This window comes from Varanus komodoensis, unplaced genomic scaffold, assembly GCF_004798865.1.
Source record: "Varanus komodoensis strain SLA01 unplaced genomic scaffold, ASM479886v1 scaffold1, whole genome shotgun sequence".
NCBI lineage: Eukaryota > Metazoa > Chordata > Lepidosauria > Squamata > Varanidae > Varanus > Varanus komodoensis.
Genome location: NW_025335268.1, coordinates 115,242,870 through 115,264,729, shown reverse-complemented (window position 1 = coordinate 115,264,729; position 21,860 = coordinate 115,242,870). Strand labels below are relative to the sequence as shown.

The window sequence follows — 21,860 nt, the reverse complement described above, 5'->3', positions numbered from 1 at the left end:
TTGGTTGAAAATTGGAATTTAAGACTGAACATTCATAGAAACTGATGCAAACTAGACATAGAGTCATTCCTAGCACAAATATATTGCTTGAAACATACTGACAAAACAATCTTTTTGGAGATTACAGTTACATATTCTTGTACTTTAAAAAGTACTTCCTCAGAACTTCAATTGTGACAGGGCATTCAAAAGAACAGTGGAAATAATGAAGACATTATTCATAATAATGCAGAAATGTTAAATGTAATAATCTACATGGCATTCAAGAAGTACCATAGTGCAGAAAATAGATATTAAAATGTGTTTATAAGTCATACAAAGCAAGTATATTTTTGTCTGCTGGATATCCTTAATTTATACAGATCCAAAGTTCAACTTTTTATGGAACCAGTGTGAGTGATTGTTGCTGATAGTCACCTAACAAAATGTTATAAAATGTCATAATGATTTTATGTATGAATCCTTTCTGATACAGTTTATCCTACAACATCTCATATGTTTTATATTGTCCTGCAAAATACAGTACCTATTAATTTGGTGCTAATTTATGTGTAACTCTTATGCCAGATATGATAATTAAAGAGAGGAAGAAATCTCTGCAGAATGAAGAAGAACTCCAGAAGATTCAGAAGAAACGTCAGCTGGATTTTCTTGACATCCTTCTCTGTGCCAGAGTAAGTATTTGGCACAAAGTAAGAGACTAATTCCATGACTAAATCTATTATGCTGATTGTGACAATGATTTCGAAATGACCCGTTGCCCTTCCTAAATCAAGTAAGGACCTTCCCACTTTAATTCATATTTCTGTAATTTCAAGTCTGGATTACCATCTTTGAGGTTTCCCTTGAGTGTCCGGAAGCTCCAAGTGATGGAGAAAAACAGCTCACTTACTAATTTTTTGGAAGGGGAGAGAGACAACATTAGTACTGGCTTCCCTTTATCACCAAGGAAGATAAAATGATAACATGTTTATGTTATGGTTTCACATCAAAGGGGTTTTCTATTCAAGTTGCTCTAGTTCTGTGTTCTCTTGTTTGGCACAGAAGGCACGGAGCAGTGCTAGAAGACGAGATAATCCACTGCTGGGTGCTTCCATGTGCGGAACCTTCTGTGGAGGAACCTTCACGATAAGAATCAGCATCCCATTCTGTTGCAGCCAGGGCAAAAGAGTGTTGATCATGCAGTGATGCTGATACTTGCTTCAGTATGATTGTGCGATGCGGCAGTGAGGTTCAGGACCAGTTTTCACAATCAGAACAGCCCATTGTGGGTTGTTTAGGTCACAGTGAGCCATGGCTAGCTGACATTTGGAGATGCAAACTCTGCTTGAGGGTAGTTATATTGTCTGAACCCAGCCACTGTCAGTTATGTTATGTTTAACAGCCTCACATAACCCTCCAACAGACCATGGCTTATGTGAGGGTTGTTTAAACATTGCATAACCTATGGTGGCTGGGGTCAGATGACATGGCAATACCCAGGAAGGACTTGGGTATTCAGAATGCTGGCTGGCAAACCCCATGGGTCTCTGTGTCTTAAACAGCTCACAGTGAGCAATTTTGAATGTGTGAACCAGATCACAGAACAATGGCTTATGAGATAAAATCTTATGACTAGTGAAGTTTATGTATGTTTAGGATGAAAATGGAGTTGGTCTATCTGATGAAGACCTTCGTGCTGAGGTGGACACTTTCATGTTTGAAGGTCATGACACTACGGCCAGTGGGATCTCCTGGCTGTTCTATTGCCTTGCACAGAACCCGGAGCATCAGCAGAAATGCAGGGAAGAGATAAAAGGCATTTTAGGAGACTGTGACACCATCCAGTGGTGAGCGTCCATGAATCATTTCTCTATCATGGTGTGACTGTAGCAGAAAGCATACGTTTTCTCAAGGAAACAAGGGCTTGCTGAGGGACAACACTGTGCTAGGAGGAGACACACACTGGCCCATCTCAAGCCACCAGGGCATGCCTGATGTCACCTTCACGAGCGCTTGGCTGATCTTTGACCTCAAAGAGGTTTTCTATGAGAATTACCTGTTGCTGCCCTTTACCAGGGTCCTCTGCTGGCACTGCTCCCCATTGCCCCTCTGCTGCCCACCCGCCCATTGGGTGGCCTATCCCCCTTCCCACCTTTTCAGCACTGCTGACTTGTGCTGCTGGCATTGTCCATCCTTCTATTGTTATTTGTCCCCTGGTCCTTTGCAACCGTGTGCAGACTGATGAGCAGGCAACTCCATCTTGTTAATACCCAGACTTGATAGCTGTGAGTGTGCGCCTGTCCAAGGATGACGATGACAATTTACAATGCAGGTGTGCCTTTTTGCGGCAGTGAACAATTATAGACAAGGGCAAGGAGTGTCAGGGCAGCTGACAGTGGCAACTAACAAAATCGGTCTCCTTGGTTCGCATAACACCACAGCCCCACCAAGCTGTGGCTTTTCTGTGTGGCTTTGCCCCACAAAATAAGCTACCCATGGAAAGTGTTTGAGCTTCAGATGGCACAACAACTCACCATGGCAGGCTGCTCATGCTGGATTGTCATATTGCGCCAATCCAGTCACAGGCTTCTTCTAGCCATTTTGTATCACAGCAAAGCAATATTTAAGAGCTTATGGTACATAGCCATTGTGGCTAGCGTGGCCATTTTAATTGGTAGCTAATCCATGAAATTATCTGCTTATCATTCCATGACGGTTATCTTTACTCTGGAGTTTTTGGAAATCCAAGTATATAACATCAAGCAAATGACTCCTATCTATGAGAACTCTGGAAACTTTGCATTGGGAAGTGAGTGTTGTATATTTTGCTGTTGATTAGTGCCTAGTGTTCTGCAGCAGTTACGGTTTTATGATCATCTATTTCTGCCAGAAGTACTGGCATCAAGTAGTTCTTTCCATGAATGGGTTAAGGCCGTGAGTGATGTGATTTGTGGGTGGTGAATGAGTGGCTTTTGATGATGTTATATTAGTTTAGGGTCTACTGCAGTGATTGTGTTCTTGCTCTTTGGGGAGTATGGGACTTCAACTATATTATACTGGTGCATTGTGGGACTAAAAGATTAGCCTGTCTGAGGTACATGCAGCCAGCCCATGATCTGGGCAGGCTTTGTGGAAATGTCTCCTCTTATTGGCTCACTCTGTATTTAATTTTTCCAGGGACGATCTTAACAAGATGACGTACTGCACGTTATGCATTAAAGAGAGCCTCCGCCTTTACCCTCCAGTACCAGGCGTGGCCCGAGTGCTCAGCAAACCTATTACCTTTTTTGATGGACGGACTTTACCTGAAGGTTTGCTTCATTCCATTCTACCCTCGTAAGACAGTACGTCTGTTTAGACAGAGATGAAACACATCATTTATTAGAACTCACACGTGTGTAAATGCCTGCAATTACTGTATTATTTATTTTAAGCAGGGTTATTCCTTCCCGTTCAGTTCTACCATACCCTGGGGAGTCACTAAAAAATTGAAAAGAAATTGCATATAAAGCTATGTAAATAGGGTAGTCAGCAACTGTAATGATTTGAAGTGTTATGAGCGTGTTCTTTTAAATGGCGGTGAGTTTCAGAAGAGCAAAGGGGTAAAAGAGGGTTCTGAGTGAGTGAGGTGACTGGTTGGAGACTGAGAGTGCATGGACGGAGTGTGGAAGTGTGTGAGGAGAATGAAATAGATACTGTCGGTCTGTCAGCAGTTAGTAGGCAGTTGTAGTCAGTCAGTGGTCTGCAGAATCTGAAGTGGCAGTTGTTAGGATCCCTTTAGTGCTGTGAAAGACATTTAAGATTCAGAAGAAAAGGGAAGGAAGTAAAACACTCAGAGGACATTAGTGACTGGGGAGAGTCAAGATCTAATACTGTCAAGCATTATGAGGGTGTGTGTGAGAGAAAGAGTAAACTGAGATAAACAGTATAAAGTGGTCAAAGTACATTCAGAAGGGAGAGGAGGAATTGAGAGCAAAGAGTGTTTGTGAAGGGAACGAGTGCTATACCTCGGTCAGAAGTTAATATACACTTAAGGAAATACGTTACAGAACATCTTGAAAGCAATACGCTGCTTGTACAAATTTTATTTTGTTTATTGTTAATCCAGAGCCATAGGCTGTTTGAATATTAGTGTCTCATCCTCAGGACTACATAGTCCAATGTGGGCACAAAACAGTGGGAGAAGTTAATAAGACTGGAATTAAACTCCTGGTGGCAGAAGACTGTCTCTTGATAGTCAAGATCAACCTATTCACAAGGAGATATTAGCTAGCCACTCATCCCTTCCTTGACAAGGGGTTATAAGCCAAGATGGGCAAAGATTGAGCAACTGTCATTCAGATGCACATTCCCCCAAGCATCTTGTCCATCAGGTCAGTAATTGCCACTCATTCAGCATCTGATGAAATGGTGATCGGAGCACACCTACTCACCAAACAGCAAAATTAGGGGCATCTGAGTCTCTCTTCTGTGCTCAGCAAATAGGTCACAGCAGGCCTGTGCCTTCCGTGCCTTGGTAAGATGGAGAGCAAGTGGCCATTAAAACTTTAATCCAGAACACCATGGAATTCAACTTATTTCCAGACAAACATTCAAGACCGTCTCATTTTGCATGTTCCCACTGTGAATGAGGGAATATATTTTCTTCACTCAAATATACTTTTCCAGAAGTTTCAGATTTTCTTGGTACAGATGGGGGAAATGTAAATTGCTAATAAAAATGGTGAGATTTAGCCTAAAGAAGGTGGTGGACCCCTCCTTCTGATGAGTGAGAGTACTGTTGCTCTAAAGGACAGTCAGGCTGGAAATATATAAAAAGATATAAGAGATTTAAAGAAAAAGGGGGAAAGGAGAGAAAAATAGCTGCAGGCACTCAAGTGATCAGCATATCTTCCAGTGAGGTATTGGTTGGCTCATTTTGCCAGTTATTGCAATTACCTAGAGTTTTTACAGCTATTAATACACTGGGGAGAAAAAGCAAAGAGCTTTTTTGGCCATATCAAAAAAAAATCATAATTCAAGATAAGAGTATTACGTCAGAACAAATCAGGGTCATACAAAAATGTGCAAGTTTTTGAGCTGTCTTCATCAGCTGGTATACTGTTAACATTGTTTTTAAAAATCCCTCATAGAGGAGTTCCTAAACTTAATTAATTAATTAATTAATTAAAACATTTCTATGCCGCCCCTTGCCGAAGCCTTGGGGCGGCTCACAGCATAAAATAAAATACAATAAAATACAAAAATAAAGTTTTTCTATCTCCTAAAGTGAGGCACATGCATAGCTTCTGCTCCCCAAGATTTAAATGCCAGGAGATAATGAGACGGTGGAGGAAAACTTTGGCTGCAACAGTTCTTGTAGGAAGCAGCAATGACGGAGAGGTATCAATTTATAAGCCTAGCTTACAAGATAATAATCACAATTTCATCTTTTGGGCACAATTAGTGTACAGTCCCATGTTCAAGAATTTCTTGGACATTCAGTGGAAAATGTTGCAAGTTTTGGGAAGCAGGTTTTTAAAGATTACTTTTTTATATAATTGCAGGTGGAGATACTGCAGGGTTCTATATTGTCAGAGAAGCTTGAATTGTGTGTGTGTGTGTGCGCGCGTGTGCAAGTTTTTCTATATTGCTTTTCAGATATCATTTTACATGTTAGACCCCTGAAGAAGACCTATGGTCAAAATATGTTTGGGAATTTCTGGTACTTGAATAATATGATTGTGCAACCTGATTTCTCTCTCATCTATAGCTTGATGACTGCATTTGTAGCCAGTGTCACATTATAGCCATAGCTACATTATAGCTATAATGTAACATTATAGCCTTTTGGAATATTTTTCGTCTTCAAAGGTTTCCTTATTGTTTTATTGTTTCTTGCTTCTGTGTTGGGATGTGTTTCTGTTTGTCTACTTGTCTGCAAATGGCTACTAGACATGTCGGCTGTCTTAGCGGCAGTATGCCTCTTAATACCAGTTGCTGGGGAACTCATGTGAAGGGTAATTATAATTTTGTAAGCTGTCCTGGGACGTTTTTCTCATGTAGGACAGGATGTAAAAGTTTTAAATAAATAAATACTCTCACAGTCATGTCTGGTGGGGGCTTCCTACTGGTGCTCCTGGAAGGTCACAGTGGGAATAGAATGTCTGACCAGCTACGCTTTTGGTCTGCTCCAGCAAGGCACGCCTTGTGTTCCTGCTAACCCTGCAGTGGTTCTATGGATACAACTAAGTCTACTGCAAGGGACGTAACTCATGGATTGCGGCAAAAACCCTTTGCTCCATTCGTTCAGGAAGTTCGTTCAAGGTCATTCAGTTATTCAAGGTCAAGAAACTGGAACTCAGATATTTCAAGCCTCTCTTACAGTGCAATCCTATGCGTATTTGTACAACAATTAGTCTTACTGCATTTAGGGAGGCTAAGTTGCACGTATGTATATGCAGGACTGCAGCTTTAGCCCAAGTCTTGGTCTCCTTATGTGATTGGACCAAGTCCTGAGAGCCTAGGTCTTTGGCAGCTGTTGGTGACAAATCAAGGCACACCACTTACTCTTTGTCCTCACTGATTGCCTTTCAGGTTTTTGGGTTGCAGTGAGTATTTTTCTCATGCACAGGAATCCAAGCATATGGGAAAATCCAAAGGTATGATATTTTGACATTCTAACTACTGTCTCATAAGATAGCAGCGTACTTTCTGTTTGCAAGAGCCAAGTCATTGCTGGCTATTAATGCACATTGCCATGTGACCATTCAGGATGCCACCTTCCAAAATCTAGATGGCACTTAGAAATTCTGCAAACACTTCCCCATAAAAGTTAAAAGGGGAGGCTGAAAGACCATCATTGTCAAGCAATACCCAGTTCAGGTTTTTGCAAGGGAAGAGGAGAGATTATATCTTAATACTGATATGGCAGCTTAACCCCATATTTTGATCCTCTGGTGCACAATATAATTTATTCTAGCACAATAGCTGAACAAAATTAATGTTTGAGTAACAAGAAGACTAGGTGACGTTTGCTGGAATGCCAGGGAGCCTTTCTGTCACCCGTGGAGGTGAAAAATAGGTTATCTTTAGAAAGCGCCGGATCTGAGGAAGCCAGCTGTCCAATAATAGGGCTTAATCATGAGGTCCCAGTTGCAGACAATGCAGAACAATAAAGAGGACTGAGGAAAGGATGGCCTACTACTATAAGATCAGGGCAATGCAAATAAATGAGGTCTCTAACCATTGAAAGAGGTTGGAAAACCAGCAAGTGCAGCTCTGGGCTTAGGTCTAGCAAAACAACAACAACAACAACAATAACCAAGTGTAAAGCTATTATTCCCTAATACTGAATTGTAGGGAAAAGTGGAGCACCTGGAAAGTCACAGGACACTTCTGAGGGATCTGGGAATCTGTCAAAAGCCAAGCTGTGGTGGGATTCTAAGCAATCTGGCCAGCAAAACTTCCCCCAAAGTAAATGTAGAAATAAGGGATGAAGCGGAAGCTCACAGATTTCTGTGAGTTAAACTGGCAACAGGAGCATGCCAAGAGTTATCGCTGCATGGTTCACTAATGAGGCAGTTAAAGAAGTCTTACTGGGAGGATCAAGATGGGGTGTCAGCTTCAGTATTGAAAGGGCCCAGTCCAAGTGTTTTGGGGCCTTTGAGCCCTGATCACGTCAAGGTCCAGAGTGTGGCAGCAGGAGACTTGGCAAAGGGGAAAGGGAACAGGGTGCGCGGCAGGGCAGGGAGCACGGCTGCAATCAGGACAGAGGGCAGGTGTCTGCTGCGGAGTAACCTAGGCAGGAGATGCAGCCAGTGAGGCAAAGTGGGAACTGGATCAGGCAAGGGTCAGGCAAGACGCAGGAGCCGAGACATGCTATGGCGAGCACAATCCGTGTGCTGAAGCAGCAGGTGCAAGGAGAGCTTGCTCTTCCATAGCTCTTCCTCCAGGTCTCCCAGATGGTGCTCACCAGGAGGCTGAAAGCTGCAGCTGGGCTTAGGCCCAATCCTGCACATTCTGTGGTGGCCATGAGAGGGAGCCCCAGATCCTGAAATTTCAGTGCGGGGAAAAAGGTAGAACTCAATATAGAGCAAAACAAGGAATTACAGGAGTTGCACACAGTGAAATATCTGTTTAATGACACAGAACCAGAAAGTGGATCTCAATTAAAAGTACGATTGTGGGAAATCAAAGCTAACTGTTCCCAGTCAGTTCACATTACATATTTTACCTTGATTCCTGAAAAGACCAGTGGTATTTATTTGTTTATTTATTTAAAACATTTCTATGCCACCCCCATTGCAACAAAGCCTCGGGGCGGCTCACAAAAAAACTTCTAACCAAGTTTAAACTCTTACTGAGAGATATTAAGGCAAAAGGTATTATGTCACAAATATACAATATGGCTATAGAAATATCAATGGGAAACACAAATGGTGTAAGGCAGATGTATTTAAATATCACCAGTGAAGATGGTTAGTGAAATTCATTGAGGGCTACATTCCCTTACAAATCAATTTTATCTTAGCTGAGGGAACATTCCATGAAAACAATATGTAGGTGGAATCTCAGACCAGTAAATATCAGCTTTTTTTTTTATAAGGAGAGCAGCTCCCTTGCTGGAGAGGCTTTGCTCAGAAGGACACTTAAACATACATTGCATTTGCCTTTACTCACAGGATTTTTCAGATGGCAACAAAAGTTACAGATTAGAACATCTATTAAGAACAGTACTCTCTATGGGTGAAAAAACACTGCATAAGGATTGATTAACATTCTTCTGGACTACAGGAAGAATGGAAATTACATCAGTCTGGAAATCTACTTATGAACCATCAACTGAAAGTTGGCAAAGGGGAATTTGGGATATTGTCTTACTAGGAAAATTAAGCAAAATGCTCAGGGTTGTCTGCAAGAAGGCCACCTACAATTATTTCTAGGTGTGCTGGCAACCTTGGGTTTCTTTAGCCACCAGAATGTTGGGAGCGGTGGGTGAGCTCGCAATCACATCTGGAAAGACGTACTCAATATTCCCTAGCTAAATCAAGACTGGTAGACACTCCAGAGAAAGTGTACTGCTACCATTTAATATACCTGTATTGTTCTATGCCATGGTTGATAGGTTATTTCATGTTTGGCGTCTGTTTGCTTTCATTTTGTTTGTTGATAAAAATTATTTTAAAAACAAGATTTTTTTTTTGCAAAGTATTAAGTGGGCTAGGACAGCTTTAAACAAATTATTCAATTCTGCATTACTGTCTGCAATGAAAATCACAATAGTGCTGTTCTATTTTTAAAATTTTATTTATTTATTTAAAAATTTTCCATACTGTCCCATCACAGATGTCTGGGGACAGTTTACAACAAGTTAATACAATAAAATAGAAATAAGAGTAACAGTTGCACAGCATCTGATGTTAAAATAAAACCACTAATTAAAGCAGTTTAACAATTAAAATACTGGGAGAATAAAAAGCTTTTCACCTGACACCAAAAGGAAAGAAGCATTGGCACCAAGCAAACATCTCTGGGGAGCATGTTCCGCAATCGGGGTGCCACCACAGAGAAAGCGCTCCTCTGGGTAGTCACCCTCTTGATTTCTTTCAAGGTTGGCTCCTGGAGGAGGGCCTCTGCCTCAGATCTCAAGGGGCAGAAGGGCACATAGGGGAGAAGGCATTCCTTCAGTTATCCAGGACCCAAGCCATTTAGGGCTTTATAGGTCATCACCAGCACCTTAAATTGGGCCTGGATTTCAGTTGGTAGCCAGTGTAGGTGATAAGAGGATCTGCATTATATGTGAATACCTGCTGGTCCCTGTTACTATCCTGGCAGCTCTGTTTGGAACCAGTTGAAGTATCTGGACCATCTTCAAGGGCAACCCCATGTATTTTGGGAAGAGCCACAGCTCAGTGGAACAGCACATGCCTTACACACAAGAAAAACTGAATTTGATGCCGAGCATCCCCAAGTAGGGCTGGAAAGGACTCTTGTCCAAAACCCTGGAGGGCCACTGTCAGTTGCTCTGAAGCAGCCCTCCTCAAGCTGCAAATGTGTTGGACTCACACTCTCAGTCATGAGCAGCTGGCAACATGGTTGTGAATAATGGACAGCGAAGTCCAACACATCTGGAAGGCGCCTACTTGGAAAAGTCTGTGTTGATAATACTGAGATAGGCTAATGTGCTACTTGGTATAAGGCAGATTCAGGAATAAGAAAAGTGATAAATGATTAACACAGTTGGCTGTTTTTATAGCATTTAAGATAAATATCAAAATCAATTGGCAGTTTCAAAAAGACCGTAAAGTAGCTGAAGAAACAGAATACCTCTGTATCTCTTTACTATTATACTTTTGGCCAAGTATGTTTTAAAAATAATTAAACAATCCTTTTATTCTAGGTCTTTGATCCTCAGAGGTTTACCCCTGAGAAGATATCCAGCAGAAACTCTCATGCCTTCCTGCCTTTCTCTGCTGGACCAAGGTGAAGTTTATATAGTATAGAAGTAAATTAGAACAGTTGATTGGCCAAGATTATCTTTGTCTAGATATGAATGTCCTGACCTTGCCAAGTCAGAGACAAAACAAAGGAAGCATGGCTGATGTGTATGGACAAGTAAAGCCAGGTCATCCATTCAATTTTTCCTAATACGCAAGCATGAGTTAAAAGAGCTTTCACTGAGCCAAGAGCTTTTGCAGAGGTACTTTGGGTGTCCAAAGTACCTTTTTAGCTTTTATACCTTTCCCTCCTGCATGCTAAAGACTGAAATGTGTTACCTGAGGCTTAGTTCCTGGAAGTAAGACTTTTAAGAGAAACTAGGCTTCCATTTTCTGTATGTTAGCCGTTCCTTTTGCCTTGGACTTCACCCAGCACTGTCAGCACCTCTGAAATGGAATTTGGCACTTAGAGTCATGGCTTTGTATCCAGTGCTGGCCATATGATGACTAATGGAAAAGTTTTGTAAATGCAGGAGCAGCCCTGGATGATGACAATGCCATATAGAGTCCAAAGGTTTCCATGAGTGAGCAACCCTAAATCCCTCCGGTGGAAAATCAAACTGTCAAAATCAATGATTTCAACATCATCTGCCTCATGTCTTCTGCTGCCCCTGAAAGCTTGCCAACTTTTGTGACCTTTGGGACCAACCAATATACCATGTTAACAAAGATTTTGAAATAGTCCGGACTGGCTCAGATCATGAGGGCAAAATACAGATTGCCTAAATTCCTATAATTGAGTCAAGAAAGGATTTATAATAATAAAAAAGAAAAACTTCATATTTTTCACTCAAAGGAAGGAAGGATTGTTTCTAAGAATAAATATTTATTAAGCAGGATCTACTGTAAAAATGGGTACAGAATGGTTTGGGAGGCATTTAATTCTAAGTACTATAAAGCTGGATTGATTGATTGATTGATTGATTGATTGATTGATTGAAAAAAATTGTATGCCACCCAATTGTGCCATAGCTCATCTGGGCAGCTCACAACACAAGATAAAAACACAATAAAACATAATAAAAACAATAACATTTTATATATTATATATAATATAATTTTATATATTAAAAACAACAGTAAAATACAGTAAAACATAAAAAACAAAAGTCTATGGAGTTAGGGTTGTATTCCAAGTAATATTAACAATACTGTAGTGGATATATCTAGGGAAAATTGAGGAGTAATCTCGAAAGACTGCTCATGATGGTGGAAGCAGATGCAATGGGAGCTTAAGGGGCTGAGAGTGATTCTCCAAGCAAGTGATTCTGGTTGCCTTGAATGACCAGCCCCCTTTCTCCTTTCAGGAACTGCATCGGACAGCAGTTTGCCATGAACGAGTTGAAAGTGGCCCTTGCCTTGACTCTGCGTCGATTTGAGCTTTTGCCTGATCCTTCTAAGCCCCCACCCGTCCCCATCCCTCAGCTTGTCCTGCGCTCTCACAATGGGATACACCTTTGCTTGAAGAAAATACTGTGAATCTGAAAGGGCAGGTTTTGCTGAGAGAAAGGAGAGCTTAGATTCATGTGATTCTGCAGGGACTTTGAAATCATAGAATACCAATCAGAAAGTATTTCTTTTCGGGGCAGCTTCCATTAAAGCTTTAAAGAGCAGGCAGGAGAGCTGTGTGGTAGTTTCAGCAACCTGAGGACCTCTGTACATTGCATTTGCCTTTACTCACACTACTTTCTCCTGCATTTTTACAAGATGGCCATTAAGTAGTGGAAATAAAACAGTGTAATGCAGCTCAGGGAATGACAAGCTCTGCCCCAAATTCCTTCCCATACTCTCTTGCTCGCTAATTTATGCATTTGATTTATATCCTCAAGGTGACTTTCATCACGTAATGCACTAAAATAAAATCACAACTGCTTCTGCCTTTCTCCAATGCAGAGGAGTGGGTGTGTACAACCCAATAAGCGATGGTAGTTTTGGTCTGCTGGATCATCTGAACCGGAATGCACAGCTTGGTATGGTACTGAGTCCTGAATCATGGAGCAAAGGGTGCCACTGACCGCTGCCCTTTGGCACAAGTCCCAGAGGCGCACCTGTCTGGCGCGATGGGAAGAGTGGCACTGCCCAGTCAATTCCCCCGCTGTCACTCCTACATGAGCAGGAGAACCTGCTGAGCGGAGGTGCTGAGTGGGGGGCGCATGCAGCAGCAATCCCCCGTGCTGCCCCTCTTGTTTGTGCAGCTGGGTGAGAAGCAGCTGGCAAGAGTGCCTGGTTGGGAGCTGTGCTTGCAAGCTGCACGAACGAGCCTGCAGCAGGGCCGAGAAGCAGCTGGGTAGCAGTGATGAGGGGGAGGCAGCCCTGGTCCCCCCCCCCAGATGAGAAAAGGGAGTGGTGGGAGAACCAGGTGTGGCATGCAGCCCCCGACTGAGCACTGTGCCCAGCTGCTTCTTGCTCCCGCCACTGGCTTGTTTGCACATGCAAGAGACTTTGAGTAAACCAGTATTAAAGAAAAGGGGCATGAGGAGGGACTTCCCTCGGATAAAATTTTAAGGTGCTCCAAACAGCAAGGCCAAACTTGACCATGGTCAGAACTCTCAGTGTTCCTACCTTGAAACTGGACGGGATGTCTTCCTACACCACAGAGCTGGGAAGCAACCCTGTGGCTAAAAAAAAGGTGGGGGTGCATCTGTTACAACAAGGAAGATCACTTTCTCTAAGGGTAATGATGGATCCTGGATGCCTTTGTGGAGCAACAGCTCAAATCTGGCTTGAGTGCCCCAAAGCACTCAAGCAGGTTTCATCTGCCTGCCTCGTCTTTTGCCCTTTCAAAACCCTTCTGCAGTTTCCCATCTGGGCAGCTTGCTGCTTGCTCGTCCCTTCTGGATTTTTAGCCTGGCCTGGCTGTTCCTCTGCTCCCTCAGGGTATGAGGGCACCCAGCCTCGAAGCTGCTCTCTGCTCAGAATACTTCAGCCTCTCTTGCCAGAGCACTGACTAAGTTGTGGCTGCTTATGAGTTGTGGCTGCATGGAACTTGGGGCAACCCATTGGGGCAATTTACAATAATGGGTTGTGGTGATGTGTGAATCCACCCAATTTTGTAGCCATTCCATTTCTGTGTCTAAGAAGGACATTTGGCAAGGTTTCTTAGAGGAGAGAAAATGCAGCATTTCATTGTGAAAATGAAAGATGCTATTTGAACATGTGTGTGCTCTGTTAGGGATGCAGGTGCTATGTTACTATACCACACCATCACTAGGGGTTATGTAGCAGAAAAGGAAATGCTCCTCATTTGTGCTCAGATCTCAGTTCTGCAACAAAGCTGAAACCAGATAATAGCAGTTTAGCAACCTCATTAAAAAAGCTCTTAGCAGCTAATCCTATTCACAGGTATGCCTAAGTAAATACATAAAGGTTTGTAGTCTGTTTTGGCTAGCCATAATATTTGCGTCATGACTGTGTACACCTCAAGGTATGGGGATTGCCAAGTACACATTACACAGTTCAATGCATGGTTGATATTAGTGCTTGCTAGTCACAAAGGAATAAAATAATATTTGCACATACCTTCACTCCTCTTGGATACGTGCTGTACATTTTATATAAGCTCTTTCACCTTGCATTGGCAAGATATCTTAAGAATCTGAGATCACTTCTTGAAAATAATGTTGTTCTTAACTGATAAAAAATGATTGTTCAGTAACATTTAAGAGGATCAAATTGTGAACTATGTACTTCTCCACTTTAATGAACCTGAATAAAAGCATCTTTGGTATGACACTTTAGATTTGTCTTGGTTATTTGTTTATTAACCTTTGATTTGGCAGGAGCCTCCAAGAAAGCTTGCATAACAGCTGTTCCCAAACCAAACCTTCCAACCAGTTTTGACTGATTTTTCAAAAACCTGAGCTAGTTGTGATACCTTTTACATAACAAGTCAGTCCCTTGCTTGTGCTAGAAAGTGCCTAGGTCAAGTAGAAAGGTCCAAGGAGTTGCATACATGTGATATGGAGATGAAAATAGGCTAAGAATGGAGTCCAAAGTGCTGGGAGGTTGGCATTCAAAGCTGCTTCAGCATATAGTTAAGCTATGCTAATCAACATATAGTTAAACTATGGAATTTGCTGCTATGGGAAGTGGGACAGTCACCAAATTGGATGGCTTTAAAAAGAGATTGGACAGATCCATGGAGGAAGAGGCTCTCAGTGGCTGCCAGCCTTGTTGGCTATGTGCTGCCTCCTTTATCAGAGCTGGCATGTCTGCATACCCCAGTTGCTGAGGAGCTTGGGCAGGAGGAGGTCGTGCACCCTTCCTGCAGGAGGGATCCTGTGGCCAGCTGGTTTTCCGCTGTGTATAGACAAGATGGACCTTTGTTCTGATCCAGCATGGCCTATCTTATGTTCTTATGGCTCTGGAACATCTTGGGATTGTTCTAGGAGGCTGCCACATGTGCTATTCTGCAGTGTGGCCACTAGGTCATGCTTTCACCAATTAATTTTGCAGGGTGGCTGGTAGGTAGCATGTGAACCAGCTGCATGTAGAGTATGACCAACAATACAATGGTCTTCAAAGTTTGCCTATCTTGTCCATTTGTTTCAATGAGTATAATCTAAGTAGGACTATCACTGAAGAGAAACCCGCTCATTTTTAGCATGGGACAGCGCCTGTGGCAATGCAATGGACCCCCATGTCAAAAATGGTACCTGCGGTCACTTACCATCAGGTAAAAGGTAGGAAGGTGTTGAAAAGCAGGAGATTCTGTCTGCCATCAGGACATGGTTGTTTCTACCTGCCTTGCCCTTGCCCTTGCCCTTGCCCTTGCCCTTGCCCTTGCCCTTGCCTTTGCCTTTGCCTTGCCCTTGGTGTGTTCATAAGGGAGCTGATAACCAGAAGAATGAGTGAAACAGAAGTTCTCTGTTTGCCTTCAGCATTTCTCCATCTCCACCTGCCCTACCCTGCCCTAGGAGACTTTGTAAAGGAATCGTTCCTGCTTTTGAAAGTGCAAAGGTTCAGTACTGCACCCTTTTGTTAGGACACCTGTCCAAGGAGACCCCCCTCCCCACAACATACTTGTAACCTGCATCTTCAGATACTTTGCTGCCTAATGGCAGGAGGCAATTCTGCAAAATCGTCCTAAAAACAACACAGGTGTCCTCCTTTGCAAGTAAAATGTATGCACACATTCATTCTATTTCTATACGGTCCAACAGTCAAAGTTCTCTGGGTAGTTAAAAAATGAAAATTAATTTATTTACATACTTTGCTTACTCTAATAAAAAGCTAAACAAACTACAAATACTTATAAAAACCATAGACATACAAACATGTAGACATACTGCACAGAGTTAGACACACATGTACACCAATACAGAGTGTTAAGTTTCCAGATAAACTTAGTACAATAGCATCCTGATGCCTTTAGGCATGACATAATGTTCTAAACTGATCAGAAATACTAGTAACAATAGTATGGAAAACATTACTGATTGCTGTATTGATAGGTCAGTCTATCTAGCAAATTCTTGACAGTTCAGGTCAGCCCAGTCAGTCTGTTTACACATGCAAATGTGTCTGATGGAGGAAGCATTTAGGAAGTCTGGTTTGGCAACTTAAACTCAGCCAGAGCTTGCCTCTGTTTAGGTGGGCCCATTCAGAAACAATTGAACACCATTATCTCAGTTTTTTCATAGCTGATATATTTCCTCACTAATAGTGAGGCTTCTCAGTCTAGCTAAGAATGCCATTTTCTTAAGGCAACAGCAATATTAAACAGTGACTTGGCTTGGAAATCCGGTGCTTTTGTGAAAGAGGTTCAATTTTATAACACAAAGTCACATATAAGCAACGTTTTTCTGCCAGGATTTATCTAAATTTTCCCAGCACTATACCCTGGAATAAAAGAAATATGCAGTTCTGCTTTTGCAATTCACTTGGACTGTAGCACCACCACAGGAGGTGGAAGTAGCTTCCATGCCATGCAGTTCTTTTTACTAGCTTGTGCACTGCACTGTCCTCTGTGATGACCCAATTCAGAGATAGCTGGGACACAATTATCCATGGCATGGCATCCTCCAAGTCAGAGCACAAGGCACAAATACCGGGCCACCTTTGAAGACTTCTTGGAAACTCCAGTGATAGAAAATGCAGAAACCAAGCTAATAATGGTGACCTGGCACATAGCGTGCTGGTTTGTAAGGAGTGGCTTTAATTACTTATCTGTTTCCAGGCACACTTCCAACAGAGGGTTTGAAAGCCCTAAATGCCTTGGCAGTTCTAAGCACAGTTCCATAAGCCTTGATGAGTTCAGAGGGCCTTTCTTCTGATTAAACATGCACAGGCCTGATGTTAGGGAATGTGCTTGAACAGTGTGATACGTTCAACATGGAGTACAGGGGAGCTTAGTGAACAGCGACAGTGCAACCGATCAGAGCCAGTTTCAGCAATTTCTCTCCTGAAGCCTTCAGCACGACCCTCCTCTGCACTAGGAGAGAAGCACTGCCTCATATCACAGTACCTACCAGCAAGAGTCCCAAGAGCAAACACAAATATGCTGCGGTTAGCTCTTCTCTGATTCTATGGCTGCTATTTCAGACCTTATCATCCTGGCAGAACCATTGAGTGGGCATGCTACTGATTAAATATGAGATCTGGAATACAGCTGGATTCTGCTGATAAAAGTATACACTCAAAGGAATGCAGCCTTTGTGCTACCCTCGTTTCCTTATGCTGAAATATGAGAGTGGTGTGACCACTAATCAGTTTCACGTAAGGAATGAATACGAGTGACCACCACACTTAAACAGAAGCACCCAGCAATTGCTGCAAGGGAAGTGAACGACGTGCCAAGCAAAGTGCACAGTGCCTTGTCTGGGCTGCCGGATGTGAAGAAGCTGTACCTGCTTTTTTACACAGCTGCTGCCTTCTGCCTCACCAGCGTGCTCCTGAAAGTCATCCAGCTGCTCCAAAAGAGGCTGAAGCTGCTCAGATCTCTGGAGAGCTTCCCGGGCCTCCCAGAGCATTGGTGTTATGGCCACACCACTGTGGTAAGCCTTCCTCAAGCCAATAGATTGGGATCTTAGAAGAATGAATATTAAAGCAGTGGTGGAAAACCAGTGATCCTCCAAGATGGCTTTGGACCATGACTCCTGTCATTCCTAAGCACTGCTCATGTTGGCCAGGGCTGATAGAAGTTGAAAGCCAACAATTCCTAGAGGGTGCAGCTTCCTCAAAGTGTTAATTCACAAAGTAACTTGTCCTGAGTGTGGAGTTGTTGCAGTTCTTGCTGGGAGGGGGGGTAGGCTCTTACTGAGTAATGATGGTGTGAGTAGCTAAGGGCAATTAAAACCTGATGGTGCCAAGATTTGTGTACTGGAGTACGGGATGAGGAGAATCCCTATGAAGGAAGATGGTGGGAAGTGATAAAAAGTATAGCATTGGCAGGCAGGAGACATGCAGAAAGTGCCTATCTTCTGCATAGAAATTGCATCACCTTAGTCATGTGACAATTGGGTGAATGTTGCAGGTTTTTGGGGCCAGACATTATTTTAGTTTAGTACTCATGACAACCCATGCACCCATAAGAATGCAACAAACAGTTTATTGTAAGACTTATTTCCAGGAATGAATCATTTGCAGAAAAAGACACAATGCCTTCCATCCCACTCTGCTGCATTATATTTTGTTTCTGTTAGTCTAGCATAACTAGACTGAAATAAATTAAATCCTCTATAATAGTCAAAATTGTAGACAAACATGATGGTCTGTTTAAAAAAATCTAAAAGCCAAAGTTGTTTTGCTAGGAACAACTAAAATGTCACACTGTAGAGAGCAATCACATGGATGCGTTCACTGAGAAATGATTATTATTGTATTTTGGAATAAGCATTTTTACAAGCAGCCAAAGTGTCACAATAATTAAATGATAGCCATGGACCCATTAAATTGAGATATGCTCAGACATTCGTGTTTTGGAGGAGTTTGTGTTTTGGACAGCCCATGAAAGAGGCATTAAAAATGGACAAAGGTGACATTTTGCCCCCTGAGAAGATACTTACCTTGGGAAGCAAGAGTAAGTTTCATGGCTTTGAACAACCAGCTAATATTTCCCAATTTGGCTTCTGCTGGCCATTGAGGTCTGCATTCCATGTCCTGTTTTTATCTTCAGACTATTGCAAACCCCAGACTTTTTTGCTTCAGTGTATTACTCTGCTTTCTTGTGTCCTCTCTTCTTAAAATGCAACCTAAAGAAAACAAACCCTGCTGATGGGTGGTCAGACATGATGCTCAAGCAGCTTGTAGAGGGAGTCTCCAGTAGTTCAGATGCATCATTTGGGATGACTCGTGCTCATTTGAGTCTGTGTGTGTGTGTGTTTGTGCATGGTGTGGGGAGTGGGGAATCGGCAGCTCCTTATTTATTTCACTTTCTGGTGGCATCATAAGTTAAGCACACTGCTATTTCCACATGGAAACATGTTTCTAGGTTGGCAACAATACAGGTGCATTTTAGGAGGATATGCAGTCTGTGGGTCATTGGGATGTTTGCTATTGGGTAACCCAAAGCATTTTTTGGGGATAAAGTGGTATTATAAAAGTTATTCAGGCCACTCTAACGTTTCTATGTCAGATAAGGAATTATTTGGGAAGTCAGAACCAGCTTTAGTTTTGTGCCTGATGAAAGGCTCTACAGAATTTAAAACTATGATTATGAGATTATGACAGTTTATTTGGTTATGGATGGAATTTGGCACAGCATTGTAACGTTTCAGAGATTATCTTCCTCTGTGTCATTAGCACCTGCCCTCCCCACATCCTTTAGTCGCTCGACACAGATGGATATAATAATTTTATCTTTCTTCTATTTTTACAGCTTCGCCGAATTGGAGAACTGGACACAATGGTGTCCTGGTCAGACAAATATCCCTATTGTCATTCCTTGTGGTTTGGAGCTTATTTGGGCTTCCTGAATATCTATCATCCAGATTATGTCCAAGCTGTATACAGCAGAGGAGGTAAAGAAATGGCTCATACTGAGATACGATGAACAGCTTTTTCCCCCGACATCCCATCTATAGGTTCTCTGCTATTTAGATTCAATCCTCTTCTATCAAACCTGGGACTCTTTTTACTATTGGCTAGAGACACGGGGCTTCACATAGATTCAAATATGTTCATATGTTAACATAAAAAGAAAAAATGTGGGGGCTGACCCAGTAGGTCCGATGTTTCTGATGTTAGTTTTTCTTTGTATTAGGTTTATTTAGAATAAAACTTATTCAAAAAAAATCAATCCTATATTCACTGGCAGTAATTCTTATTGAACTCACTGGAGCTTACCTCCACAGTACTACTGAAATATTATTAGACTACATTCAAAATTAAAAGCCTTCTATATTTTTGTCTGTCTCTCTTTATACATACACACACAGATCCTAGCTAATGTAACAGGAATATGAAAGTCTTAAAGCTGAATAATGTGTCTTCTGCCTTCTCCAGTGCTCCGACATAAACCCTGAGTGAACCCATCTCTTCTTGCTCCTTGCCCCTTGCCCCTTTACCGCTGGCCATGTATGTGCCTCTCGTCTGGCACATAGATGGCTGACACTATCTCCCAGAGGCAGATAAGATGATAAGACCAAGGCATGGAGCAGTCACTGTTCCTTCTTTTTATTCCTTCCAGTGCTTGCTTCTTTGGAGAGGTGAGTTTAGCAAGCAGGAATAACAAGAAAGAGAGATAAGGACAGGAGGTTTCTACAGGGATTGGCAGCAGGTCCCCCATAGGAATGTGGGCTTTGGCAGGTGCCCAGTAATGGCAGCCACTGAAACTGTATTGGGGTGAATACTCTGTGTTGCTGGGGAAATGCTTATCGGACCTCTTCAACAGTTTTTGCAGGCACTTTGTGAGAAGGAAACTGTTTCTCTCTAGCAATGGTCACAGAATCCTTATCTGTTGCTTCACCTGAAAGTTGTCTTGGATCTTGAAATCATTTTCACCTTCTCTAACATTATTCCTAACATCCATTCCCAGGAGTATTAATATACCCAACATGCAGTGCACTGCTAGAAGTTGGGAACTTTAGTTAGCTATTTGATCTTATCTATCTAGGAACCATCTAAACTGAAAGGGAGAAGGGAGATCTATTCTGCTATTTCAGTAACATTAAAAATGTGTCATTGCTTAATGCTTGTTCTCATCTTTATTGGTTGCAGATTCAAAGGCACTTGATTTCTACAATTTCTTTCTTCCATGGATCGGTAAATAGCATTATGTTTTGTTATTGCATATATATAAATGAGTTTGCCTCCACATACAGTCTTCTTGCAAGTTCACACCTAACTGGTTGCTAATGTGGACTTAATTCTGGGGAGGAAGCAAGCAAGTATTCTACCCACACTGTTGAAAGTGAGCTCAGGGGGCCAGAGAATGGCCATGATCCCTGGCCTTTGGAGCTTCCACTGTGCACTGAATAGCTCCAAAAAGAACCAGGCAGAGGGTACTTCATCAGGGGCAGAGCAGTCAAGGTCCTCTTGGCCTTGGCCTTTCAGGACAAGCCCCTAACAGAAATCTCATCTCCTGAGTCTTTCAGAGGTCTTGGGCCACAGAAGCAGGTGAGAGCTCTTACCAATCCAGTCAGCTCCTACAGGTGGACTTGGCCACACTACATGTCCTGTCAACCTACACAAGGTTCAGGTTGGGTCAGTTCCCTGGCCAGACGGCATCCTCCTATTGTTCTAGTAGGAGAGCGTTCCAGCTGGCAGGACCCATTTGGAGCTATCTAAGGTCTTACTTTCTTCTTGCTTTAAACTGACTGCCATCAGATGCATCCCCTGCAAACTTCAAGAAGCCTCAGAACAGAACAAGAATAGGGCAGTGTTGGGGACTCGAGCTGAGCGATTCGCTCCCAAGTCCGACTGAAGTTGTGTGGTTCAACTTGGACTTGACTTGGGAGCAATGAGTGAGCAGCTTGACTTGGCTTGACATTTCTACTGTTTATATGACCTCATTGCTCCAGGGCTTTGTGCCCACATCCAACATGCAGCAGGATATCCTGGGGCTACCTTGGCAGAAGAAATCTGCCATGGGCGGGCTGGAAGGCAGGCATGATCACAGCAGAGGCAGTAGAAGGGAGAGTGTTTCAAGGGGCTGCGGACAGGATAGGGAAGAGGGGGTTTCAATAAAGGGAAGGAAGGCTTCAGCTCTTCTTTTTGACATGAGGGGGCTTGTCAAAAAATCAATTTCTAAACGGCAGTCTTGATAAATTCGAATAACAGCACAACTTTGTTTAACTAAATAGTGGTTGAAGTAAAGGACTTCAGTTCCTTCAATTCAGATGGGAACATTGGGGCAGGGTTGCAATCCCCCCCCCCACACACACATATCCCACCACCTCCTACCTTTTTCCTGTAAAAGTCGGCTCTTGACTCGAGAAGAGTCTTGAGACTTGACTCGAA

The 21,860-nt window shown here is 42.6% G+C and overlaps 2 protein-coding genes across 2 annotated transcripts in view; both read left to right on the top strand.

The window, feature by feature from the left end:
- The window catches only part of LOC123028919 (cytochrome P450 4B1-like), a 30,838-nt gene extending 16,641 nt beyond the window's left edge, over nucleotides 1-14,197 (top strand). Inside the window, exons 8-13 of the mRNA XM_044441278.1 lie at nucleotides 568-674; nucleotides 1,639-1,829; nucleotides 3,160-3,293; nucleotides 6,559-6,623; nucleotides 10,364-10,446; nucleotides 11,768-14,197. Coding sequence (XP_044297213.1) covers nucleotides 568-674; nucleotides 1,639-1,829; nucleotides 3,160-3,293; nucleotides 6,559-6,623; nucleotides 10,364-10,446; nucleotides 11,768-11,939 — 752 coding nt within the window. The 3' untranslated portion in view covers nucleotides 11,940-14,197. The remainder of the gene's footprint in view (nucleotides 1-567; nucleotides 675-1,638; nucleotides 1,830-3,159; nucleotides 3,294-6,558; nucleotides 6,624-10,363; nucleotides 10,447-11,767) is intronic.
- A 2,908-nt stretch (nucleotides 14,198-17,105) lies between these two features.
- Nucleotides 17,106-21,860, top strand: part of LOC123024189 — a 53,078-nt gene continuing 48,323 nt past the window's right edge. Inside the window, exons 1-3 of the mRNA XM_044431617.1 lie at nucleotides 17,106-17,177; nucleotides 19,279-19,420; nucleotides 20,619-20,663. Of these exons, the coding sequence (XP_044287552.1) occupies nucleotides 17,106-17,177; nucleotides 19,279-19,420; nucleotides 20,619-20,663 (259 nt within the window). The remainder of the gene's footprint in view (nucleotides 17,178-19,278; nucleotides 19,421-20,618; nucleotides 20,664-21,860) is intronic.